Below are 20171 nucleotides of genomic sequence, written 5' to 3' on the forward strand. Positions count from 1 at the left end.
CTGTATCACTGGTATTTTATGTCCAAGTAGAATAAAATTGTAATAGCATCTTGCACTTCAGTATGTTTCAGCTAAAGATCTCAAAATGTTTTATAAAGCTGAGTAAATACTATTCCCATGCTTGATTCAGGGAAATCAATGCATACACAGATAATGCTACATGAACACAGATTTCCCATGTTCTAGGCCAATGTCCTATCTCCTGAAATTTCTGCTGTTCTAAACTAAGTAATTCTGCCTACTAATTCTGGCACTACTAATTCAGAAGTACGATCCTGGTTTCTTTTTATAAATGATTCCAACAGATCTTTATGACCGAGTGAAAAGTAAAAGATCAAGCCCTGATACTGGTCATTCAATATACCAAGGTATAGGTGGTACTACTAAATTTAATTGCATGGAGCTGAACCAGTGTTTATAAGAGACCATGAGGCATACACCAGCTTTTTTTGTTTTGTTTTGTTTTGTTTTGTTTTGGGGGAGGTTACAAATCTTTAAACAGTTGGTAGCTGAAATGAAAGGGTTTTTTTTCAAAAATTACTTAATAAAGACGTAGTCCAAGGAAATCTTTTGTTCGTCTCACATAAAGAGCACAACTGACAAAATAAGGGTGGAAAAAATACTGTAGAAAAATGACAACACACCTTGGCACACCCAAACCCACGATATCACTAATTTAAAAAAGGGGTATGTCTGCTTAACCGTTCTCACAATCTCTGAACACATGATCTCCAGAAAGGATACAAAGTTTCCAAGGCTTACGCTATTAAAACCTGTACTCTTATAGCAGGCAGTCCTGCCCTTCCTATGAGTACACCACACCTGCCTTGTGACATCATAGAGATATTTGATGGTTCAGTAGAACTGGTTTGAAGGCTAAAAGTAAGAACAAAACAAAAAACATAAGGAAAACAACTTGCCATGACAAAAATGCCTCCATTGTTTTAAATTTTTATTTAGAATCATAAAAATTACATAGCATGCAGAGAACAATCCCTTTTAACACCCAAAACACACTGCCATCCATCCCTTCACCTTCATTCATTTTGCCCTCGCAATACTTGAGAGACAGGCTGAAGTTTCTATGTAGTGGTGCCATGCCTTGGAGTCTTATGAACAAGACTGACCTTAGTGGGGAATATGAAATTTCAACACACAAAAGGTCAGATTTTCAGGACCCCAAATGGTAAGTGAATGACTGTATTTCTGCAGAATTCAGTTCTAGTGCATTACGCAAATGGTGTAATTATCCTTCTTCTCCTCAACAGCTGTGTCACATAGGAAGCATGTGATCGTTGCTCATTCAGAATCACACCATACGGAAAGACTCAGACATACAAAAAGCATGAAATGTAAACATTTTAAAATGCATATAATATCAATGCCTTTTAGCCATTTAGCTTGGAGAACGGGATGTTAGGCTTTGTATGCCATCAGCACAGAACACATATAGTGAGTCAATGAGTTGCTAAATCACAGCATAAAGATTTGCTTTCAGCCTCTGATTATTTTTTACGTAAACGTAATTCCCATGGGAGTCTTAAAACTTTTAAAAGCTGAAATCTGATTTTCATTTGTTTAGAAAACATATGTAAATAGGTAATAGCAGACTTGCAAGGCACATCTACATGAGATGCACAGAAGACTAAGTCTACCACGCATTAAGGCAGCACAGAAAAAGCTGTGCTAGTGCACCAATTTGCAGTAGAATTAGTATACTATGCATTAAGTATCACAAAAAGACCATGCACTGGTGCTACTAGGCAGTAGTGCTGTATACTGCGCATTTAGGTAGAGTCAAATTAGATTGGCTAAATTTAATGTGCAGTAACGACGGTGCCTTAATGCATGTGTAGACTATGACATAAGTATGAGTTAAGCATACCAGCAAATTTATCACTATATACATTCAAAAGTTATGAGTTTAGCTTTAAGGAGGTATTTGAGGATAGAACTGCTTTGGTGTCCTGTCTCTGCTGCAGTGGATTTATTTATTCATATCTCTAACAGTAGGTCAGTGAAAATTTCATGCAAAATTACTAGGCCTGATCCACTAGGTCGGTTAGATGTGTAGGTGTTTCACAAGAGTTGGCTTATTATGTCTTCAATTTTGTGTTATTCAAATGACCTTCAGTAAAAGTTACCTTCATTTAACTTAGAGAGGGCATTGACAGAATTATGAAAACCCAAAACAACCACCACTCAGTATGTGATTAACTTGGTTGCAAGAAGATCTGTTTTTGCTCATTTAGTTGGTTACTTATGTTTGTTTGTTTGTTTTACTCTTGCACTGAAAGCCAGCCAAAATACTTTGCCTTAAGTGGCTGTAACGAGTAAATACATCCATTATTCTTAAAAATCCATTTAAAGCACCTACAGATGACAAAACTCATCTTTACAGGTGTTCTTTAGGCATCAGTTAGGAAATCTGAGTGAAAACAAATTTCAGTTGCTGCTTGTTGTTAATTACTCTTATTTCTGAATAGTGGAAAAACATATTAATAATATTAGCATTTTAAACAATGGCATAGCTGTAAATTATAATATTTTGGTAACTTTTCTTAATCCTACTCAATGCCCTACATAGCAAATTCATGTCCCAGGCTAATACCTCCTTCTCTGCATCATGAGCGGGATAAAACAGAATTAAGTACTTACAGCATATCTTGTGCTTACCAGTTGCAACAGAACAAAAAAAAAAAAATCTTAAAGACAATGGAATGTAATTGATTACCAATTGCTGTCCTGGCATTTTACCAAGCACCCTGCTACAATTTAAAATAAAGTATCCTATTAGGAGAAGGTATACGTGAAAGGTAACAATGGGTCATCTTAACATGATTGCACTCAAAAGCCATTTTTCAAGCACAGCAACCTCAAGTTAAAGCCTTCCCTAGGGTCATCAGGTAAGGGAACTATATAAACTAGCTACTTGGAAAAAGGTGGAAATGGTATAATGTGAAGCTGCCTCATCTTCAAGCCAAAATTTGGATGAATTTGAAGAGCTGTTTGGATTCATGCATTCCATTCAAGTTTTGGCCTGGTATTCAGATTTTTCTCTTGCACGCCATACCTCTGTAAGAGCACCAAACTTGCTCTCTGTAAGTTTATTCTTGACTTCTTGTTCTTTCTTAGTTTTCCCAGAGAGAGAAGGAACAAAGGAGAAAAGAAATAATCAAGAGAAAGGGGAAAGGAAAAAGACATTCCCCTGGAAATCAATACCTACATTTCTTTGCAAGTATAGATGTGATGCTGGCTTCAAGTATTTATTCCAGCATTTAATTCCCATTCTAGTCAAATCTCATTCCTCACGTGCTCAGAGCCTTGCTTTCTGCTCCATGCATTCCTCAAGCCAGGAATCACAAGGAGGGTGGGGAAAAAAGCCTAGAACTACTGTTCCAGCTGAGCTGTGGAAATGGCACTTACTTCGCCCACAGTCAGTGGTGGCTGGCATCAGGAATGCCCACTGAGTCAGAAACTTAAAAAAAAAATACTCAGATCAATGGTCCCCTGCCAGATGAACAGCAGAATAGTTCACTATCTCTTGCAGATCCCTTTAAGGGGTTAGATTAGTACGGTAGTTCCTGAACTATTTCAGCAGCATGCCCACTGTGAGCCCTTACAATTTCTTGTAGAACCTCATCTGCTCTGATCATCAAACCTTTACCTGAAATGGGGGGAGGGAGGAAGAGGCCTTGAGATCCACAGACCATTTATCATGTGATTTATGTATTGCTGTCTGGGAACCACTGGTGTCGTGCACAGAGTTCTGGTTCTTGCAAGAAACCTGGTTCTTGTTCCTTACTTAGTCACAGATTTCCCTTGGAAAGTCTACACCTCATTATTACCTTACTAAAAGGGTCAAAGGAGGAAAAACCATATTAATAATTGTGAGGGGTTCAGAGACCACAATGATAGGGGCATCATGCGTAAATAGCACCTGCTCCAGCCAGACAAGAAATCAAAGAAACAAGGTTTCCCTCACAACTAACCCCAACCATGCTCCGTGACTTCACTAAGGAGAAATCAACGAATCTACTGTGGCAATTAAAACCACTTCAGGCTGTATTCACTCTCTCTACTGTTTCTTTTCCCTTGGGAATTAGCTTCCTTTTTCAGGGGGAAAGAGAGGAGCAAACCAGACAATTATTCTGCTCATTGTGGCACTCTCTCAGCCTTTTTCCCAAACCAAACCCATAAGCCAAATATTATTTTGCAATAATGAAAGATAACTATTATAAGGTGAAATAGTCCATGCAGCCACTTTCCCTTTATTGGTTAGGCCACCGCTTTTCCCAAATATGTGCTACTCTTTGAAAATCTCACTTCTGGGAAACAAGGTTTTTTAGGTAAATGTGATATCTTTTATTAGACCAACTACATTTTAGTTCTGAGACAGTATACAAGATACAGATATTGAGCTAAACTGAAATATCCTATTAGGATGGATCACTCGTCTAAACCCTCTAGAAATCCAAACTCTTTGTAAAGGTAATTACCTTAGTAATTAATAAAAACAATTGTCAGAGGTGTTTGTTTCTACTAGTCATACAAAAAGGCTACAACCCAAATGGCACATGATTCTCTCCAATACAATTAAATACATCTTTCATTTACATTATTAGTAGAGATGCTTCTTGAAGAGCTGAAGGAATACCTAAAGCAGAAATTGGAGATATGCTGACACATAGTAAAATCAATTGTCCTACTAGCCTTTTTTCTTTTCTGACTAAATTTCATAGCAACGTGAATTTGCAAGTGTTCAGTATACAAAAATCATGAAAGGCCTCTGAGGTTTTCAAATATAAGCTTTCTTCCTGTGGAGTTTTTAAGTAAATGAGGCATTTACATGTGTTCATCTCCTTTTGCTTTTGATGTGCAAAATATCTATGTATCCTGATTTAATCAGCATAATTTCTAAAAGAATTAAATGAAGGCTTTCTACTGAACTTCACCTGTGGATTTCCTTGTGGGGGGGGGACTTTCTGGAGGGGAGGATTACTTTGAGGTAGCTTTTGTTGTTTTTACTGTATATTACTTTATATATTATCCCTTAGGGCAGTATAGTTTAATGATTGCAATCAAAGAGTGGAAGGCAGGACTCCTGGGTTCTATTCCTGGTGTTGGGTAAGCCTGTGTAGCTTTCCCCACCTGAAAAATGGGAATTTTTTTTCAAAAAGGTGTAATGACACTTGATCTATAAAGCACATTTAAAAAGTAAGTTGAAAGGTGCATTTAAAATTCAATATGTTTATTGCTCTGGAAAATACTCTATTAGAATACCCTCAGGAGTAATATGACTTAACCAGACTAATGAAAAAGCCTCTCAACCTACTTTCTGTTTGGGGGGTTAACATGGCTAAATATCAAAAAGACTAATAATTTTTTTAAAAGATACGTTTTTGTAAACTTAAAGAATGTTAACATCCAAATATAAGCATATTAATTAGTCTGTATCAAGAAGATACATAAAAAGCAGTTATTTTTTCAGGAAACCCATCTAATGAAAATGAGAAATTGCAAAAAGGCCAGCTAAGCAATATTCTCCAGTCACATACACAAAATAAAGGTGATTTACTCATTATGAAAAGATTACTCTTCAAATGATTACAGCAAATAACAGAACCAGAAGTCAGATTCCTTTTGACAGAGAAGTACATTAGCATGAAAGTGATCTTCTGCAGTTATGTCTCCAGTATAGATTCTGAACACTTTTGTAAAGATCCTTTTCCAAAAAATTTCCCAAAGCTACTGGAAGTCATAATCATCCGCAGGTACGCCAATTACTTCATACCTCACAGTGTGATCAAGCCCTCTTACTCTTTCCACAGCTTGTCATCTAATCAGGCTACTAATGATCAATTTTGAAAGTGGAAAATGAACAGCTGAAACTATTAATAGTGCAACTACTCCTTCCTGCTGGACCAGTCCTTCATTACGAGATGAGTTCCATTTCCTAATCAGATCACACACCTATAATGTAAGAAAAGGTCTGTGTCCAACTAGGCTATGGGATAGTCACAATGGAATGCTTCTTCTGGATGTTAAGACAACAATTAGGGAACACTACTCATGGCATTTATTAACCAATGAAATTGGCTTTTTCATCTTACGTGAGACAGGCACAGCTACGTTGAGAGGCAACATCCATAGGATGTGCCATATAGTTCTGTTTCCCTATGGCATGATATAACACCTACGTTTTAAATGCATGGCACCAAAATGGAAGATGAAACCAAGGTTTGAGCCGTGTGCATAGGCTTCCCCTGGACAGAGTATGGACAGAGTTAGGCACCTCAGAGTGTCATCCAAAACAGGCCAAATGCTGAGCAATGTGTCACTTGAAAGCAACGCATGCCGTGCAGAGCCTGGATTCAGTCAACAAGAAATGCTGAGTACAAAGGTGTGGCCTTAAATCCAGGGCTTTGATTAGTGCCACCCTTTCCTTGAGATCCACAGCCTGAAGCCTTCTCTTGAACATATGCCCTTGTCCTTGAAGGTCAATCTTTACTTCTAGAAGGCACTCTCAGGAGGCTGTGCCTATTTAAACAAAAGCCTAAGAGTTTAAGTACTTGTCCAGGAATTAGGAAAAACAAATTCAATTCTCTCCTTTGCATAAAGCATTTCTGCATTTTCCACAGGCCTGGAGGTGCTGTAAACAGAATACATCCTTTTCTGAAGTGTGAGACTCTCCATCCTTCCTGCTGGAAAAGTCCCATTGCACAGATGCATTGCTCAGAAGGAGATAATGCAGGGAGTAGATGACTGTAGCTCAGTGGTTAGGTCATATCTGCTCCCAGAACTGCTTCTGTATTGTACACAGATGGTCATAGGATAACATACAAAAGCAATCCTGAGCCTACAGAAAGGCACCTATGGATATGTCAAGTGAAAAACTAAGATGTGGAATTTACATGCCTCCAGGTTTAGGCAGCAGCTGGATGGCCATTTTCATACCGGTTTGGGCGAAGTCACCTTAGTCCTGCTTGAGGCACCAAAGTCCCCTTTCAAATCTGGCCCAAACTTAAGTTCCACTCATGCTTGCAGTTCTTTGGAACAAATGTTAGATAGCCAGCAGTACAGAGCTACCAGTGGAGAAAAATCTCACAAGGGAAATCACCGAGATTAATAATCAGCCAGAGCGAGTGGTCCATTTACCTCACCAGCAGATAGCACACTGATTGCAGCAATAAAGCTGATAACGCTGCCTGTGGCAGCTCAGCTATGGGCTCGCAAATGTGTTCTGAAATGCATACAGGAAGGACGGTCAAATCTTACAGAACCCTTTCAGTAGATTCACCCAATCTTATCACAGTTGGCATCTATTGGTTAAGTTAAATCTCTGATGGTAAGAATGCACAGAGAACGTAAAAAGAGACTCCTTAAATTATGCTAGATCTTCAAATCTAACGGAATCTCCCTTGATTAAATATTCCAGATCAGAGGTTTACAAACTTTTTCTTAATGCATACCCCCTTCCAGATGTACCAGCTGACTGTGTACTCCTACCAGCATGTTTTATATTTTAGATGCCAATTATTATAATGAAAATTATATCCACCATTACACAATTTCTCCCACGTAATCCCAAGAGATGTCTTGCACACCCCAGTGGTACACATACCACAGCTTGGGAATCCCTGCTCTAGACAATGAAAAAACTTCCACAGTAAGGACAAGAGGCTTGAATTCTTTTCATTTTTCCCCCTCAAAATCATTTATGTCATATTAAAAAAAAGATCAAGGAATCCATATACCTGGATCTGACACCAAATGCATAGCTGTATAAAAAGTAGCCCAATAAAACATATATTTTTTTAAAGGTGCACAGAAGTAGCCGTTAATAGTGTGGGTTATTTTAAAGGCAATTTCCCTTTTTTCCCCCCACTGAGCATTTTCCAAAAGTGTTTAATCTTTAAATCAGTCTAAAAATCTATAGTGGATTTTCCTCTATTCTCTTTTTCCTTTCTTTCTTTTTTTTTAATCTTTCTTTGTTTTTGTTCCTCCAAGAATCAACAGCAATCCTACTAGTGCACATACCAGCTTCCCCAGTTAACTATCAAGAGTCAGATCAAAGACACAACCTTCTGGTTTCTATCCCTATTCACTAGTCTAAAACATTGTATATTTACTACTGCTAGCCACCTCCATCCCACTGCAACAAAATAGTTTGTTAAAAGGTGACAGGATCAATAAATCAGTCCTAAATCCCACTATCATTTGACCTTAATTTTAGTTAAAGAAAGCTTTTCTTTTCTCATTTTAACCTTCAGTCCAGTCCAAAATGAAGATAATGTTGCTTGGATGAACTACAACTATTCATATTTACTTCCTCTTGTTCAGATCATAAGAGTCAACTGACAACCAATTTCCAATTAAACTGTAGCACAGTCCTTATCAATGCAAACCCTACACCCAGACATTAGACTACGAAGATTCAAAAGTTGGGGGGGGGGAGAGACGGGGGAAGAAAACCCCTCCGAAATAGACATCGTAGCTATACAAACATATGTGGGTACAAACGGAAATGTCAGATGTACTTTTACTATGTTTATGAATGTAGCAAAACTATTCAGTATTTATTGCAAAGCATGAAAATATTAATCAGTTACTTATCTTCTGACATGTTCTGCATCAACATCTGTTGTATGTGGAAGTGATGAAGTATAGTATTTGGCTCAAGATCTTATTTAATCTTCTCTTCCCAAATTGGGCAGGAAAAATTAGCGCTCTTTAAAAATTGAGTTTCCAACTCCAATTGTTTCTTTAAAATAAATCGCCTACATTGTATAGGTTGTCTGGTTCAGTTTTGAACATGTTTCTGGTCTGAGAAAAGACTGATCTTAACTAGATTATCTATGCGTTGCTTCCTACCGCTTTTTGTCTTCCTTGCAGTATCTCACTGCCAAGGCTTAAGGGACAAGTATAGTCTAGGTTCAGCTGTTTTATTTCTAGTTCTATCAGTTCAAAATGAGATAACTCACACATCTGTTTTATTTCTGAAAAGGCTGCATAGGAAAAGTGTCCAGCCCATTCTAATCAAGTATAAACTTCCCTATAAATAACTAAGGATCTAACAAAAGCATTGTTTGGAGGAAATGAAAGTGTGTTTAGAAACTCAAATTCCTCTATACTGTATGCTTTAGCTATTTCAATTTGAACATCTTCCTGACAGCACGGATCAGCTGCCCTAAGATACTGTCCCCAGAGTCAGCAAACTGAAACTATAGCAGGAAATCCAGGTATTAACAATATATTGCACACTAATTATAACCCATAGTTATACATTCTAACATTACTCCCTTCTGAGCTCCTTTACTAAATCACGTATTTGCTTTTTAACCACAGTTTGATGGGACAGTGTTGGATACAAGACGGTAAAATAATCTTCTAATAAGACAACAACTCAAAGACTGTAGCTCTTATGCATAATAATCATCTTGGTTTGATTTGCTGCTCTATAAAGAATTGGTAGAATTTCACAAAGTAAGAGGAAAAGTTAAACAGCTTTAAAAGCTGCCAAGTTCCTGACTTGGGTTCCTGTTTCTCAGTATTTCTTAAGGCGAGACATTAGCTACCTTGACCTCTTCTGTGAAATTCCTCCTTTTAATAACAGTACTCTCTGCAGCTACTATTAAATATTTCTACCTACATTAAAAAAAAAAAAAAGTTTCTTGGAGGGTTACATGGTAAATAGTACTAGGTCAATGCATCATCATGTCTTATGCAAACATGCTCCTAAAATTGGTTTAACATCGAACTGAGTTTTCATGTGACCTTTGCTACCAAGTAGTCCAAATTATTTTTATTCTAAAGTGAACATTTAGATCAAAGACTAAAGCGGCCTTCTAGTACTTTTGCCAGATGATCCATAAAGGGGGTAAAAAAAAAAATCAATACTATTTAAATATATGGAGTTTCACTAATGGAGTTTTCTCCAAGTAGAAATAATTAAAACAGACTCCATGAACATATTTTTAAATGCACTCTTTAGATAAAAATTTGCTACCTGCTTTTACTCCACTGTTGAACATACAGTAAAATCATGGCTAAAATTTGATCTAAAAAGTATTGAGACAGTAGCACTACCTTTATATTCCAATGGATACAAGTAATAATAATAATAACGATAATAACCCCTTTTATAATCAGCCATGGACTTCCCATTGTGTGGAAACATAGATAGCACTGTTGTTTTGGCACTAGATCACGTCTGGTGTCACCAAGACTTGTACTTTATGATGTCTGCAATTTCAAAATCAATAAGCCAAGTCTTACTTCTAAAGGCCAGTCATCAAAGTCCATGACTACATTTTAATCTGTGGCTAATGTCCACTGTCTACCTGGTTATTTAAAATGCTTATTTTGTTTCATCTCTTTAGGATACAGAAGTCCTTAGCTAAGATGAAATTCCAGGTGGCCTGTTTGCTGCATATGAGCTTTTACTTTTGATTACCACAAAGACCAAATCACAGATGAGGATGTCTATGGGAAAAAAGATGCTTCTTACTACATTTAACAGGGCATTAAGTGGACCTCCAGAAATTCAGACATATCATATTCCCTCATCAGGGCAATCATTTCAGTAATTGATAGCCACCAGGGAAGACATAGGGTAATTAGATCTAAGCTTTCCTGTGGCTGAAGTAGCTGCAGGAGATACTTTAATTATGCTAGTTTGAGATGGGAAAGTAGGAGTTGCTTTCCAAGATGGACACCCCCATCCCCTATTGTCTCTGAGGAAGTTACAGAGAGGTATGGAAGATACAAACCTGCACATCATAAGTTCCATTTAATAAGACAGGCCTCTGGGAATTGATATCCTGCAGCACCCCTGAAAGCACAGTGCGATTGACTTTCTGGAAGTCTTTGGAGTGGCTGAACTGCACCATGTTGTGGAGGGCCAAAATTTTAGTGTCGAGCTCAGCATCCTGCCTGGTGCGGTTGTGCAGTCCTAGGTGGTACTTGCGGAAGTGTTTGATGAGATCTGTGGGGTCATTCCCATAGTAACCATAACCACAGATGTTGCATTTGAAGTCCTGAAGCTCTGGAGACAGAGGCGCCATATCTGGGTTGTCATTTACCAACAAGTCTGCTTTTGATTTGTTCAGCCTTAAACCCCCATCTGAAGGCACTTGTGGGTTTTTTGAGGCCACGGGGACCGGGCTTGAGCCTTGGCCATCGGTTTGACCACTTTGCACTTGCACTGTTTCATCTGTAGCTTTTGGCGACATCTGATGCACTTCATTTGTCTCCACTGGATCTCCTGATGGGGTAGAGACCACATCTTGGGTGTCATCTGCATCTGATTTTTGAGGAGACTTCAAGGGCTCACAAACTCCCCCAACAGCTGGAGATGACAAAGCCAACATATTTCTGTCTGTCACCTCATCATGAGGGAAGGATGGAACATTTCCTCCCTTATTGTGGCTTTCATAATTGAAGCCAGTCTTTTCACTTAGAACTGAGCTCTTTAAGTCCTTTTTAATACTGGAAGATGGCTCTTGAACATGTGTGCAAGGATCCTCCTTGTTGTTTAGCTCTGCCGTATCACCCTGGTCAGTGTTTTCTTGCATCTGATCTGCAGAAAATTCTTTTTTCCTTCCAGACTCTTCGCTTTCAGTACCTGTAGATTCAAGGGTCTGTACCTCACCTTCACTTGCAATGTTTCTTAGAGGGGGGTTCTTTTTCCGGACCATATCTATAACAAAAAAAATGTAAAGGCAAAAAAAAAAAAAAAAGGAAAAGAAAAAAAAAAAGGAAAGAAAAAGAAAAAGAAAAGAATCACCTATGGAGTTATCAAAATACACAGAAGATAGTTCTGTATTTCAGGATCTAAAACACAGATACAAAATGCTAAATATCAAACTGTTCAGATTCTAGTCAATCAATGCCACAAACTGGAACCTGACTTTAAAAAAATTGTCACTCTGGAAGTGAACTCAAGTAACAAAGGCCCTTAAATCCTAAGAATAACAACTTCTATCAAAATTAATTAATTAGCGTGTTCATTGTCTTTCCTGAGAATACTGGCCAGTTAATGCTGGTAAAAAATTTGAACAAATGATTTTAAAACAAAGTGAGGGAGAGGGAATAACCCTGTGGTGTAATGCTAAAAATTTAGACATAACGTACTGGTATTTTAACAGAAAAAAATTTATCATACATTGCCAAAAGTACTTGAACAAGCTGAAGCAATACATGTATGCTTACTGCATGTTTAAGTAAAGATCTATCCAGCAAAAAATATGGGACTCAGGTGAATCTGAGAAGTTGATTTTCTTTTTCAGGAGTGGGGGGAGGAATTGTATATCCACAGAGCTTGGATAAGTAGAAAGGGACACTATACAAATCCATATATGGAACCCTCACATACAACAGCAAGAAGGCTACTGATTGGAGCCAACTGAACAGGGTGATACTTAAGTAGAGCGCTGAAGTACTATGCAGTTACTGCTCTTTAACAAAACATTTCTCCCTACCCCTTAGCTAAAACTTCCATGCAGTGTGCATTTCCAGAATCTGTACTGGATCAGCTATTAATCAGTTTGTATTCATGCACTGACTGTGGGCATGAGACAAATATTCTACAGTATATCCTGTGTTCTTATCTTAGCCAGTGATGCATACAAAGATGGATGATTTTCCATGCCCTTGCATCTGGTTGAGTGGAAAGAGACTGTGCTACCATACATGAGTTTCAAGTTTGAAACTCAGACTTGATCCTGTGCTCCCAAGCCAGCAATGGCTGAGAGTATGCAGAGGCGCTACATTGATCTGTGAACAGAGAACCACCTCGCAATTGAGAGCAACATGGGATGCTTTCCACATGGTGCTCTACACAGACCTGAAGTTCAGCATGATATTTTGAGAAGTGTAGCTGAGGGTGGAGATGAAAAAGAAAAAGAAAGAGTCAGCCTTTGTACATCCTCCTATTTACATCTGCTCCACATAAAAGGGCACCATGTCCTATGTTGACAAAAACAGCTAACTTCTAAGGGGAAGTGTTCTGCTTGTGTCTAGAGCTCTGCCTTTGTGGTTGAACTGATCCACAGGCAGCATTAACTACAACAAGACGCTTTTGCACAAAGTGCCAACTCATATTACATACATTTTGACACTCAGTGTGGTCTTAATTGGTTTCTTAAATGGCTGCTACAGTTCTTCATTTAAAAGGCATATATGCCTATGAGCCAAGTTTCTTCTCCTTCTGTAAAGGATATGCAGGATGAGTTTATATGCTAGTGCCCATATAAATGCATCTTTGGTTCATAAACGCCTATACAGTCTGAACTATCTGTAAAACTATACCAGTCCTTCTGAAACCCATGGGAGCTAGAAGACAGGAAAAGGAGCACTGATTGCATCTGTAAGAAGGTGTCAGAGATATAAAAATCAGGGAACTTCATAGTAGTTTTCACAGTTAAAATTAAACAGGGTTAAATTTAATGTTCTAAAAAGTTTTTATAATAGATCTTTAGATAAGAGAGCTTAGAGGCCTGGCTGACCTGAAAGAAGAGAATTAAGAGAGAAAGATCTAATAGGCTCCCTGCACATGAATGAGCTCCAGAAAAAAACTGGGACTACATGCACTCCAAATAGACAGGATGCCAAATGGTCCAGTAACCAACCTCATCCTCCATATCTATAGGTTCATGTGCATATAGAGTGAACACAAAACAGTTCAGCTTAATGGAGCATTCCCTGATATACTTTACAGTCAAAAAAGGGAAGGTGGATTTTTTCTTTTAAAGTAGAAATGTTTTTCAGCTTCAGGGGAATTACTTTATTTTTTCTCTCTTTCACCTTTCCTTTCTTACATTTATTTTTTATTTTTTTAAAAGTATCTTGTTTATTTGATTAAGGGTCCCTACAAAAATAAATGATATTTTTTTGTTGTTGGAAAACCGTTAAGTATCATTTTTCAGAGAGACATACTATGTATATAAAAGCACATTTGCAGTACTTCTAAACTGAGGAAACTCTCCCCTAGCAAGTCATAAGTTAGATATAGTAAGAATATGGTCACTCTGAAATTATCTCAAAGACAAATAACAGATTGCTCAATGTTTTATTGTGTGCCAAGAACTTTTACAGTTAACATTTTCACTTGAAAAAATGGATCACATACTTGTAAAATCATACCCAGCATTGACTTCATAAGGCATGTGGCTTTAGAGTGCTTTTTACAATTATTAATTCTATTAGTCAACTAGCAGGAGGGCTAATGCAATTGTCTTAGAAGACGCACGGAAGACACAGAAGACATTTTGAGAGCTGATCTGTACATCTGTAAAACAAAACAAAAAAAGGTTTTCCTTCCTAAATTATGCATTTACAATATGGTTTTTACTTAAAAACATTATTATGCCTATTTATTATTCACATGCATCTCTCACTGGGCATTACATCAAGAATTCTGTACTTCAGTCAAGTGTGAGAAGTGCTACACAGACATACCCACACACATGAGAAAAACAGTGTTATCATACTAAATTGCCTCAGACATCAGCTGCATCAAAAAAAGATAAAATATATGTTGCAAACAAAGTGGACATATTGTGCAGGAAAAAAAACTCAAAATATTAACTTCTATTAACATATATTCTGAATTGTGGAGAACTGGACAGCTTAACAGGACTGGGAATGGAATCCCAGCTGAGTTTCAAATCCAGGCATGTTGGCAGTAACTGAAAGCAATATGTTGGCTGTTGGGTGTCCTACATGAAATGAATTTGGTAGCATTAGTTTAGTTGCTAGCGGGCAAGTGTCCACTGCACAACAATGCCATCACAATAACAAGGTTGGTGGCAGTCCCAGCAAAGAGGCCAAGTGCTGAACAGACAAAAACTGAACTACCTTTCAGTGTTGGTGGTGGTGATATTTCTAAACCAAAGGCAAGTTTTGTTAAGCCTTATCCAAAGCCCCCTGCAAGTCAATGCTAAGATTCTTATTGAACCCAATGGTCTCGGGACTCTGAGTGATTGGAAATGGGATCATGGTTAATTAGGCTGCTGCAGAACACCTGGTCTGCCATAAATTCATTTCCAACCAACAGCCACCTGCATGCAACTAAATTAGTTCCCCTGCTAATCAGCCACTGTGTCCATTTATCAAAAGGAAGGGTCAATCTACAGCATCAGAAGCTACACAGTCTAGCAAATTAAGCAGAGACTACAAGCAATGGATGTCAGGATTACAACACCTTCTGTTACACTGACTACCTCTACAGATTTAGGAATTACTCTATACCTCAGTAACCACAGCTGTAAAATGGAAGCAATGCTTACCTACTCCAAAGGAGTGTTGTGATGACTGATAAGTGAATATTTATGAAGACTACATATTGCTATGTTTATCAAGCTATATGCAAAGGATTCCAGTGCCCCAGGGTCAGTTTATTTGGAAACGTGTAGTGTGATAGGCATTTATAAATATTTGGGACGCATGGTCTACAGAACCCACTCCTGCAGCCAAAGCTTTGTGATGGCATGAAGATCTTCCCTGATCGTGCTTCTTTTAAAATACAGTCAATCTGCTAAATGTGGAAGAGTTCCAACAAAAAGGGGCCTTCTTAACCATTCCCAAATTCCAAGGTTGTCACTTAACATAGCGTGTATGACCACTGGGCTCAAAAACAGTGGGGGGAAATTAAGGGAAAGGGGGCAAAACACTATATAGTCTTTCAAGCCTACAAAAAACTAGACACTGGAAGTATGAAGAAAAGCATTCCTATGTCCTGTAACCGTCTTGTGGAAAACCTGAAGACTTCAGCTTCCAGTGCTCCATGTACCTTCATCAGATATATTAAACTAAATATTTTACTAACTCAACTTTAACTAATAGGAGAATATGCCACATACAAGTAATCTTTGACTGGCTACAAAGCCCCAGAACAAGATTCCGCTACAATCTACTGTTAGCCTGAAGTCAGCAGAAAGGTAGGGCAAAGTAATATCTTTCAGTTTTCATCTTTTCAGACTCTTTCAGGGGAATGAGTTTCATAGACAACAATTTACTGCATCATCAGACAAAGTAGCATTTGATGAAGTAAGTTGTTGCCTATGAAAGCTCATGAGTCTTCGAATGAGTTAGTGCCTATGGTGCCACCCTGCCCTACTTTCTGCAATCTACTCAAAAGCTGGTTAGGCAAACACTTCACGAAACAGTGCAGATAAATGAGACTGCACAGTATTTAATAAAGGCAAATTTTTTTAAAGATAAAATATTTATATGAAGTCTCTTTGCTTTGAATATTTTTTTTATTTGCTTTTACCTCTGCCCCAAACGGTGTCTATGTGATTACTACCAAAGCAGGAAATTTAAGTATTGATGCTTTAGATAGTGGTTAATTATTTCTGATCACTACTGCTCACAATGGATCATTTTGTTGCCAGTCATCATTTCATTAGAAGTAATAACTTGTCACCACAGCATGTTGCAGTAAAATGGCAATTAACTCAAGAAAACCCTACAGTTTTAAGCCCACTTTGATGTATATGCTCTTTTTAACCCAGCAATAGATTTGAAAAGATGCATGACATTTAATCCACAGGCAAACAGATAGCAGGGTTATTCATGGGCCTATGAATTTAGCTGTCCCAGGAAAACGAGTCATCCAAAATGAAACAGAGAAATGCATTTACATTTAACAGACTGCAACAGAATCTCTGTGTTAAGGGCTAGTGGAAATCATACTATTATATATATTGTGCACGCACACCGGGCTAAAACATAGGTCATATTGCCAGAACAATGCAGAAAAAAATCATTAAACTCTCAGTGTCTCAGCTTAATATATGCCTAATACTAAGCTAGCTCACAGGAGTGTTGTGAGGCTTAATTAATTAGTGACTGTAAAGCACTTTGTGATCCTCTAACGAAAGGTGCTACACAGCATAAAGTATTATTAAAATCATTAGGACTACAGAAAAAGCCCTGTGGAATTTAAGGCTATACTGTCTACTGGGGATAGGAGTGATCTTAATATTAAAAAGGAGACTGTCGGGCTAATTTTCATAATTTAAAAAAAAAAAGTTCCTTGTGTTATGATAACACCTTGGCAATAAATAAATCTCTTCTTAATGACATACTATCATTCTGTTTGTAACTGCAGAGCTGAGTAAGACAGTAGGGCTTTTGACACAGATTTGGCTTTCTCTTTAAAAATAAAAAAAAAACAAGACACATTTTGATGCCTTCCTATATTCGACCCCAATCCTTTATCACTTGATCCTTGATCACTTGGTCATCTAGTTTGCTCACTGTGGTGACAGGGGGGAAATATCACCGATATTTTATTTTTTTCCCCAGATAAGAAAAAAAAAGAAAGAAAAGGTATATTGCACATAAAGTTATTACAAAAAACACTAAACATGCTTTATCCAAAAAAGAGTGTTTTGTTAAAGGTCCCTGTGGCGGGCCAGTAGGGGGTGCTCCTATCTTGAGCCACCTTCCAGGCTCCGAGTGCATCCCTGGGAGCTCCTCGTGTCCGGCTGACCCCCTTCCTGGGGCACACTTGCTAGCCTGGGGGTAAATAAGCTGCCATCGCCCCAAGGGGGGACCCTCTTAAGCTCTGTGTCCTCGGGGAAACACAGGCCTAATAGTCCAACGGGTACTCAACCCAGTACAAGCACTTGGGGCACTTTCCCAAGTCGGGGGCCAAACAGGAAAGTCCCTCTTAGTCCACAGACCTAAGGGGCCTCTTAGGCATAATTTAGACCCACCCCTCAATAAGTCTCCTACACCGGTCACAAAGGCGAACTTTATTGATTACAGGGGTAGGATGAAAAAAGGGTACGAGATAGAGCAATCTCATAGAAATCCCATAGAGCAAAACAGTCTGGCTGAGGTAGTCTTTTGATCACGCATCTGAGTTACTGCCAGCTAGATATCTAACCAGATCTCGAGTAGCTTACTCACAAGCACCATCCCAAGGCTGCTGGAGATTCCCGCTGAAGGCAGGCCGTTCCTAGCTCATGAGTTTATGGGGGAGCGAGCCAGTTTCAGATCCTCTCTAAGTCTGAGTCCCCCACATGGCTGCTGCCCCCTCCTCCTGGGAAGTCTTAACTTATAAAGCCCCTGTGATTTCATTCACCTGGGCCAATGGAGGCCAGCAGCTATTGGCTGTCAGCCAACCAATTTGAAATACATCACTAGTTGCCGGGCAGACTCTAGCCCACCAGGTAGATGCCCCTCACCCAGGTAGCTGATGCCAGTCATGTAGGCAGAGGGAGCAGGAATGTATCCAGCTCAGGTTACCTAAAGAGATAGGGTAAAGGTATGTCTCCTCTGCTGGGCCCATCCTAACCAAATTGTCACAAAACAGAGATTTTGGGGAGAAACAAAGGTGGCTTCCTGCCACAGTCCCCATCCCGCTTAATTATATAACGCCTTTTTTCATAAAGAGATATCGCTTTCCCTGCCTCTGAATGCCATAGTGCTCCAATTGTAAAGAATAAGGTCTCTCAAGCTGGAAAAGATTTGTCTTATGAAAAGGTAAGAGTTTTTCCCATGAGCATTCCTTGCCTTCAGAATTTATTTTTGAACTACCCTTCACTGCAGCCCATCTTTAAAATTTGAAAGGTACCAAAGTAATGGTACAAAGAAGCCCCAAACTCAAAAGCCTTTACATTTTTTGAATGCAAAGCCAACCAATCTTTTAATACACTACATACTCACATTTCTGCTGGCCCATACCCATGTCACCCCACTGACTTCAAGAAAACTGCACAGGGTATAATTCAGGCAAAATTCAGGGGCAGATCCAGGCAAGATGCAGTAGTGCAGTGACACTCACTTTTGATTCTTCATCCACCCATTGTTTAAAACCAAGTACCTGGCAGTCACAGCAGCATTTCTACTGAGGCAGCAGTGAAGAAGTCAAGTGACTTCATGGCTCATTATAATCTACCTGATTTTTTTCTAAACACTTCATTCCACAGGTGTTAAAAACTCCCTCTCCTTTTTAATGGCGTTGATGTTCTACTACAGCTAACCTTTCTCCTGCAATTCTGCTATGTGTTAACTGCTTCTGGTAATGTAACTCCTGTTTCACAACCTTGTGGACTGTTGTTAACTCTAGCTAAAAACCTTAAATCAGGTGTGGAAAACTTAACTCCAGTGAGCATTAACTCAGGTGTGGAAATAAATTTCTATGATGCATTGGATGCACAGTCAAGATGTTAAAGGCAGCCAGATTTTGTTTTATGAATATTAATAAAGGCACATTTAATTCTCATAACTACAAGACTTATTAAACAACATATTTTGATTATTTTTTGCCTAATTTGTTATAGTTTTTATACAGAATACAGCAAATTAATGCACATCCTAATAAAGTTATATTGTTTTTGCTTCACTCTTAAACTAAATAATATAACCCTGGGCCCTTAGTTTATTAGCAAAGCATCTAATTTCTTTTTAACAAGAGAAAAGTATATGTTGTTTATGTGATGAGGCACCACACCATCTGCTCCTCCTCTCCCCCCCACCTTTTCAAAATCCTAGATCTACCCACGGTCTCATAGCACAATAAGCAAAAGTTATTCCAGTACAAAGGTGATGGTACAGGGTAAAGTTCCTGTCTTTGACTTCCTCAATATACTGTCTGCATTAACCCTTCTTTCAATGTTCTTGCTACAATGTTTGGAGGGTATTGTTTATATACCTCTCTCTTCCATGTTTATGCCTAGTCAACAGCAGCATAACACTGTACTTCCTAACTAGTTCTGGTCTATTCACAGGAAAACTAGCTATGCAAAATTAACCCCTGGACTTACCCCATTACTACTGAGAGAAAGATGGCTGGAGCTCCTCTTTCACACCTGGAACTCAAGGCCCTAAACCAAGTGAGAGCAAAATGGGTTTAATTACAAACAACCTCAGAATGACTTCCTCCCCCTTGTAGCAAGTAACCTGTGACCAGTTCAAAGGAAGTACAACCAGGGAAGTCAGGACTCTAATAACTGATAGATGGCCCCTGAAATCAATATTTTAAAACTATTAAGACCTAATCCTACAACATTTAAGTGGCAAAGTCTGTTGCTTTTAGTAAAATGGGATACCGCACAAGAGAGTAAGGATTTACAGGATGGAAGTTATTTTGTAAAAATGTATCTCTGTTATTCTCTGTGCTCTGTATATACCATTTAATTTGTGATTGCTTAAAC

The 20171-nt window shown here is 38.5% G+C and overlaps 1 protein-coding gene across 9 annotated transcripts in view; it reads right to left on the reverse strand.

Moving 5' to 3' along the window:
* The window catches only part of TRPS1 (transcriptional repressor GATA binding 1), a 275411-nt gene that overhangs the window by 213885 nt on the left and 41355 nt on the right, over nt 1-20171 (reverse strand). For 4 of the 9 annotated variants that reach the window (XM_090040535.1, XM_090040526.1, XM_090040529.1 and 1 more), the window contains exons 2-3: nt 14132-14290; nt 10773-11701 (exon numbers count right to left, since the gene is read on the reverse strand). In XM_090040535.1, the coding sequence (XP_089896661.1) occupies nt 10773-11701; nt 14132-14168 (966 nt within the window). In that variant the 5' untranslated portion in view covers nt 14169-14290. Of the gene's footprint in view, nt 1-10772; nt 11702-14131; nt 14291-19781; nt 19842-20171 lie in introns of all 9 variants that reach the window. The other 5 variants (XM_090040527.1, XM_090040528.1, XM_090040534.1 and 2 more) reach the window with 3 other exon arrangements.

Source organism: Crocodylus siamensis, chromosome 3 (genome assembly GCF_052110815.1).
Source record: "Crocodylus siamensis isolate JL-2025a chromosome 3, ASM5211081v1, whole genome shotgun sequence".
Lineage (NCBI taxonomy): Eukaryota > Metazoa > Chordata > Crocodylia > Crocodylidae > Crocodylus > Crocodylus siamensis.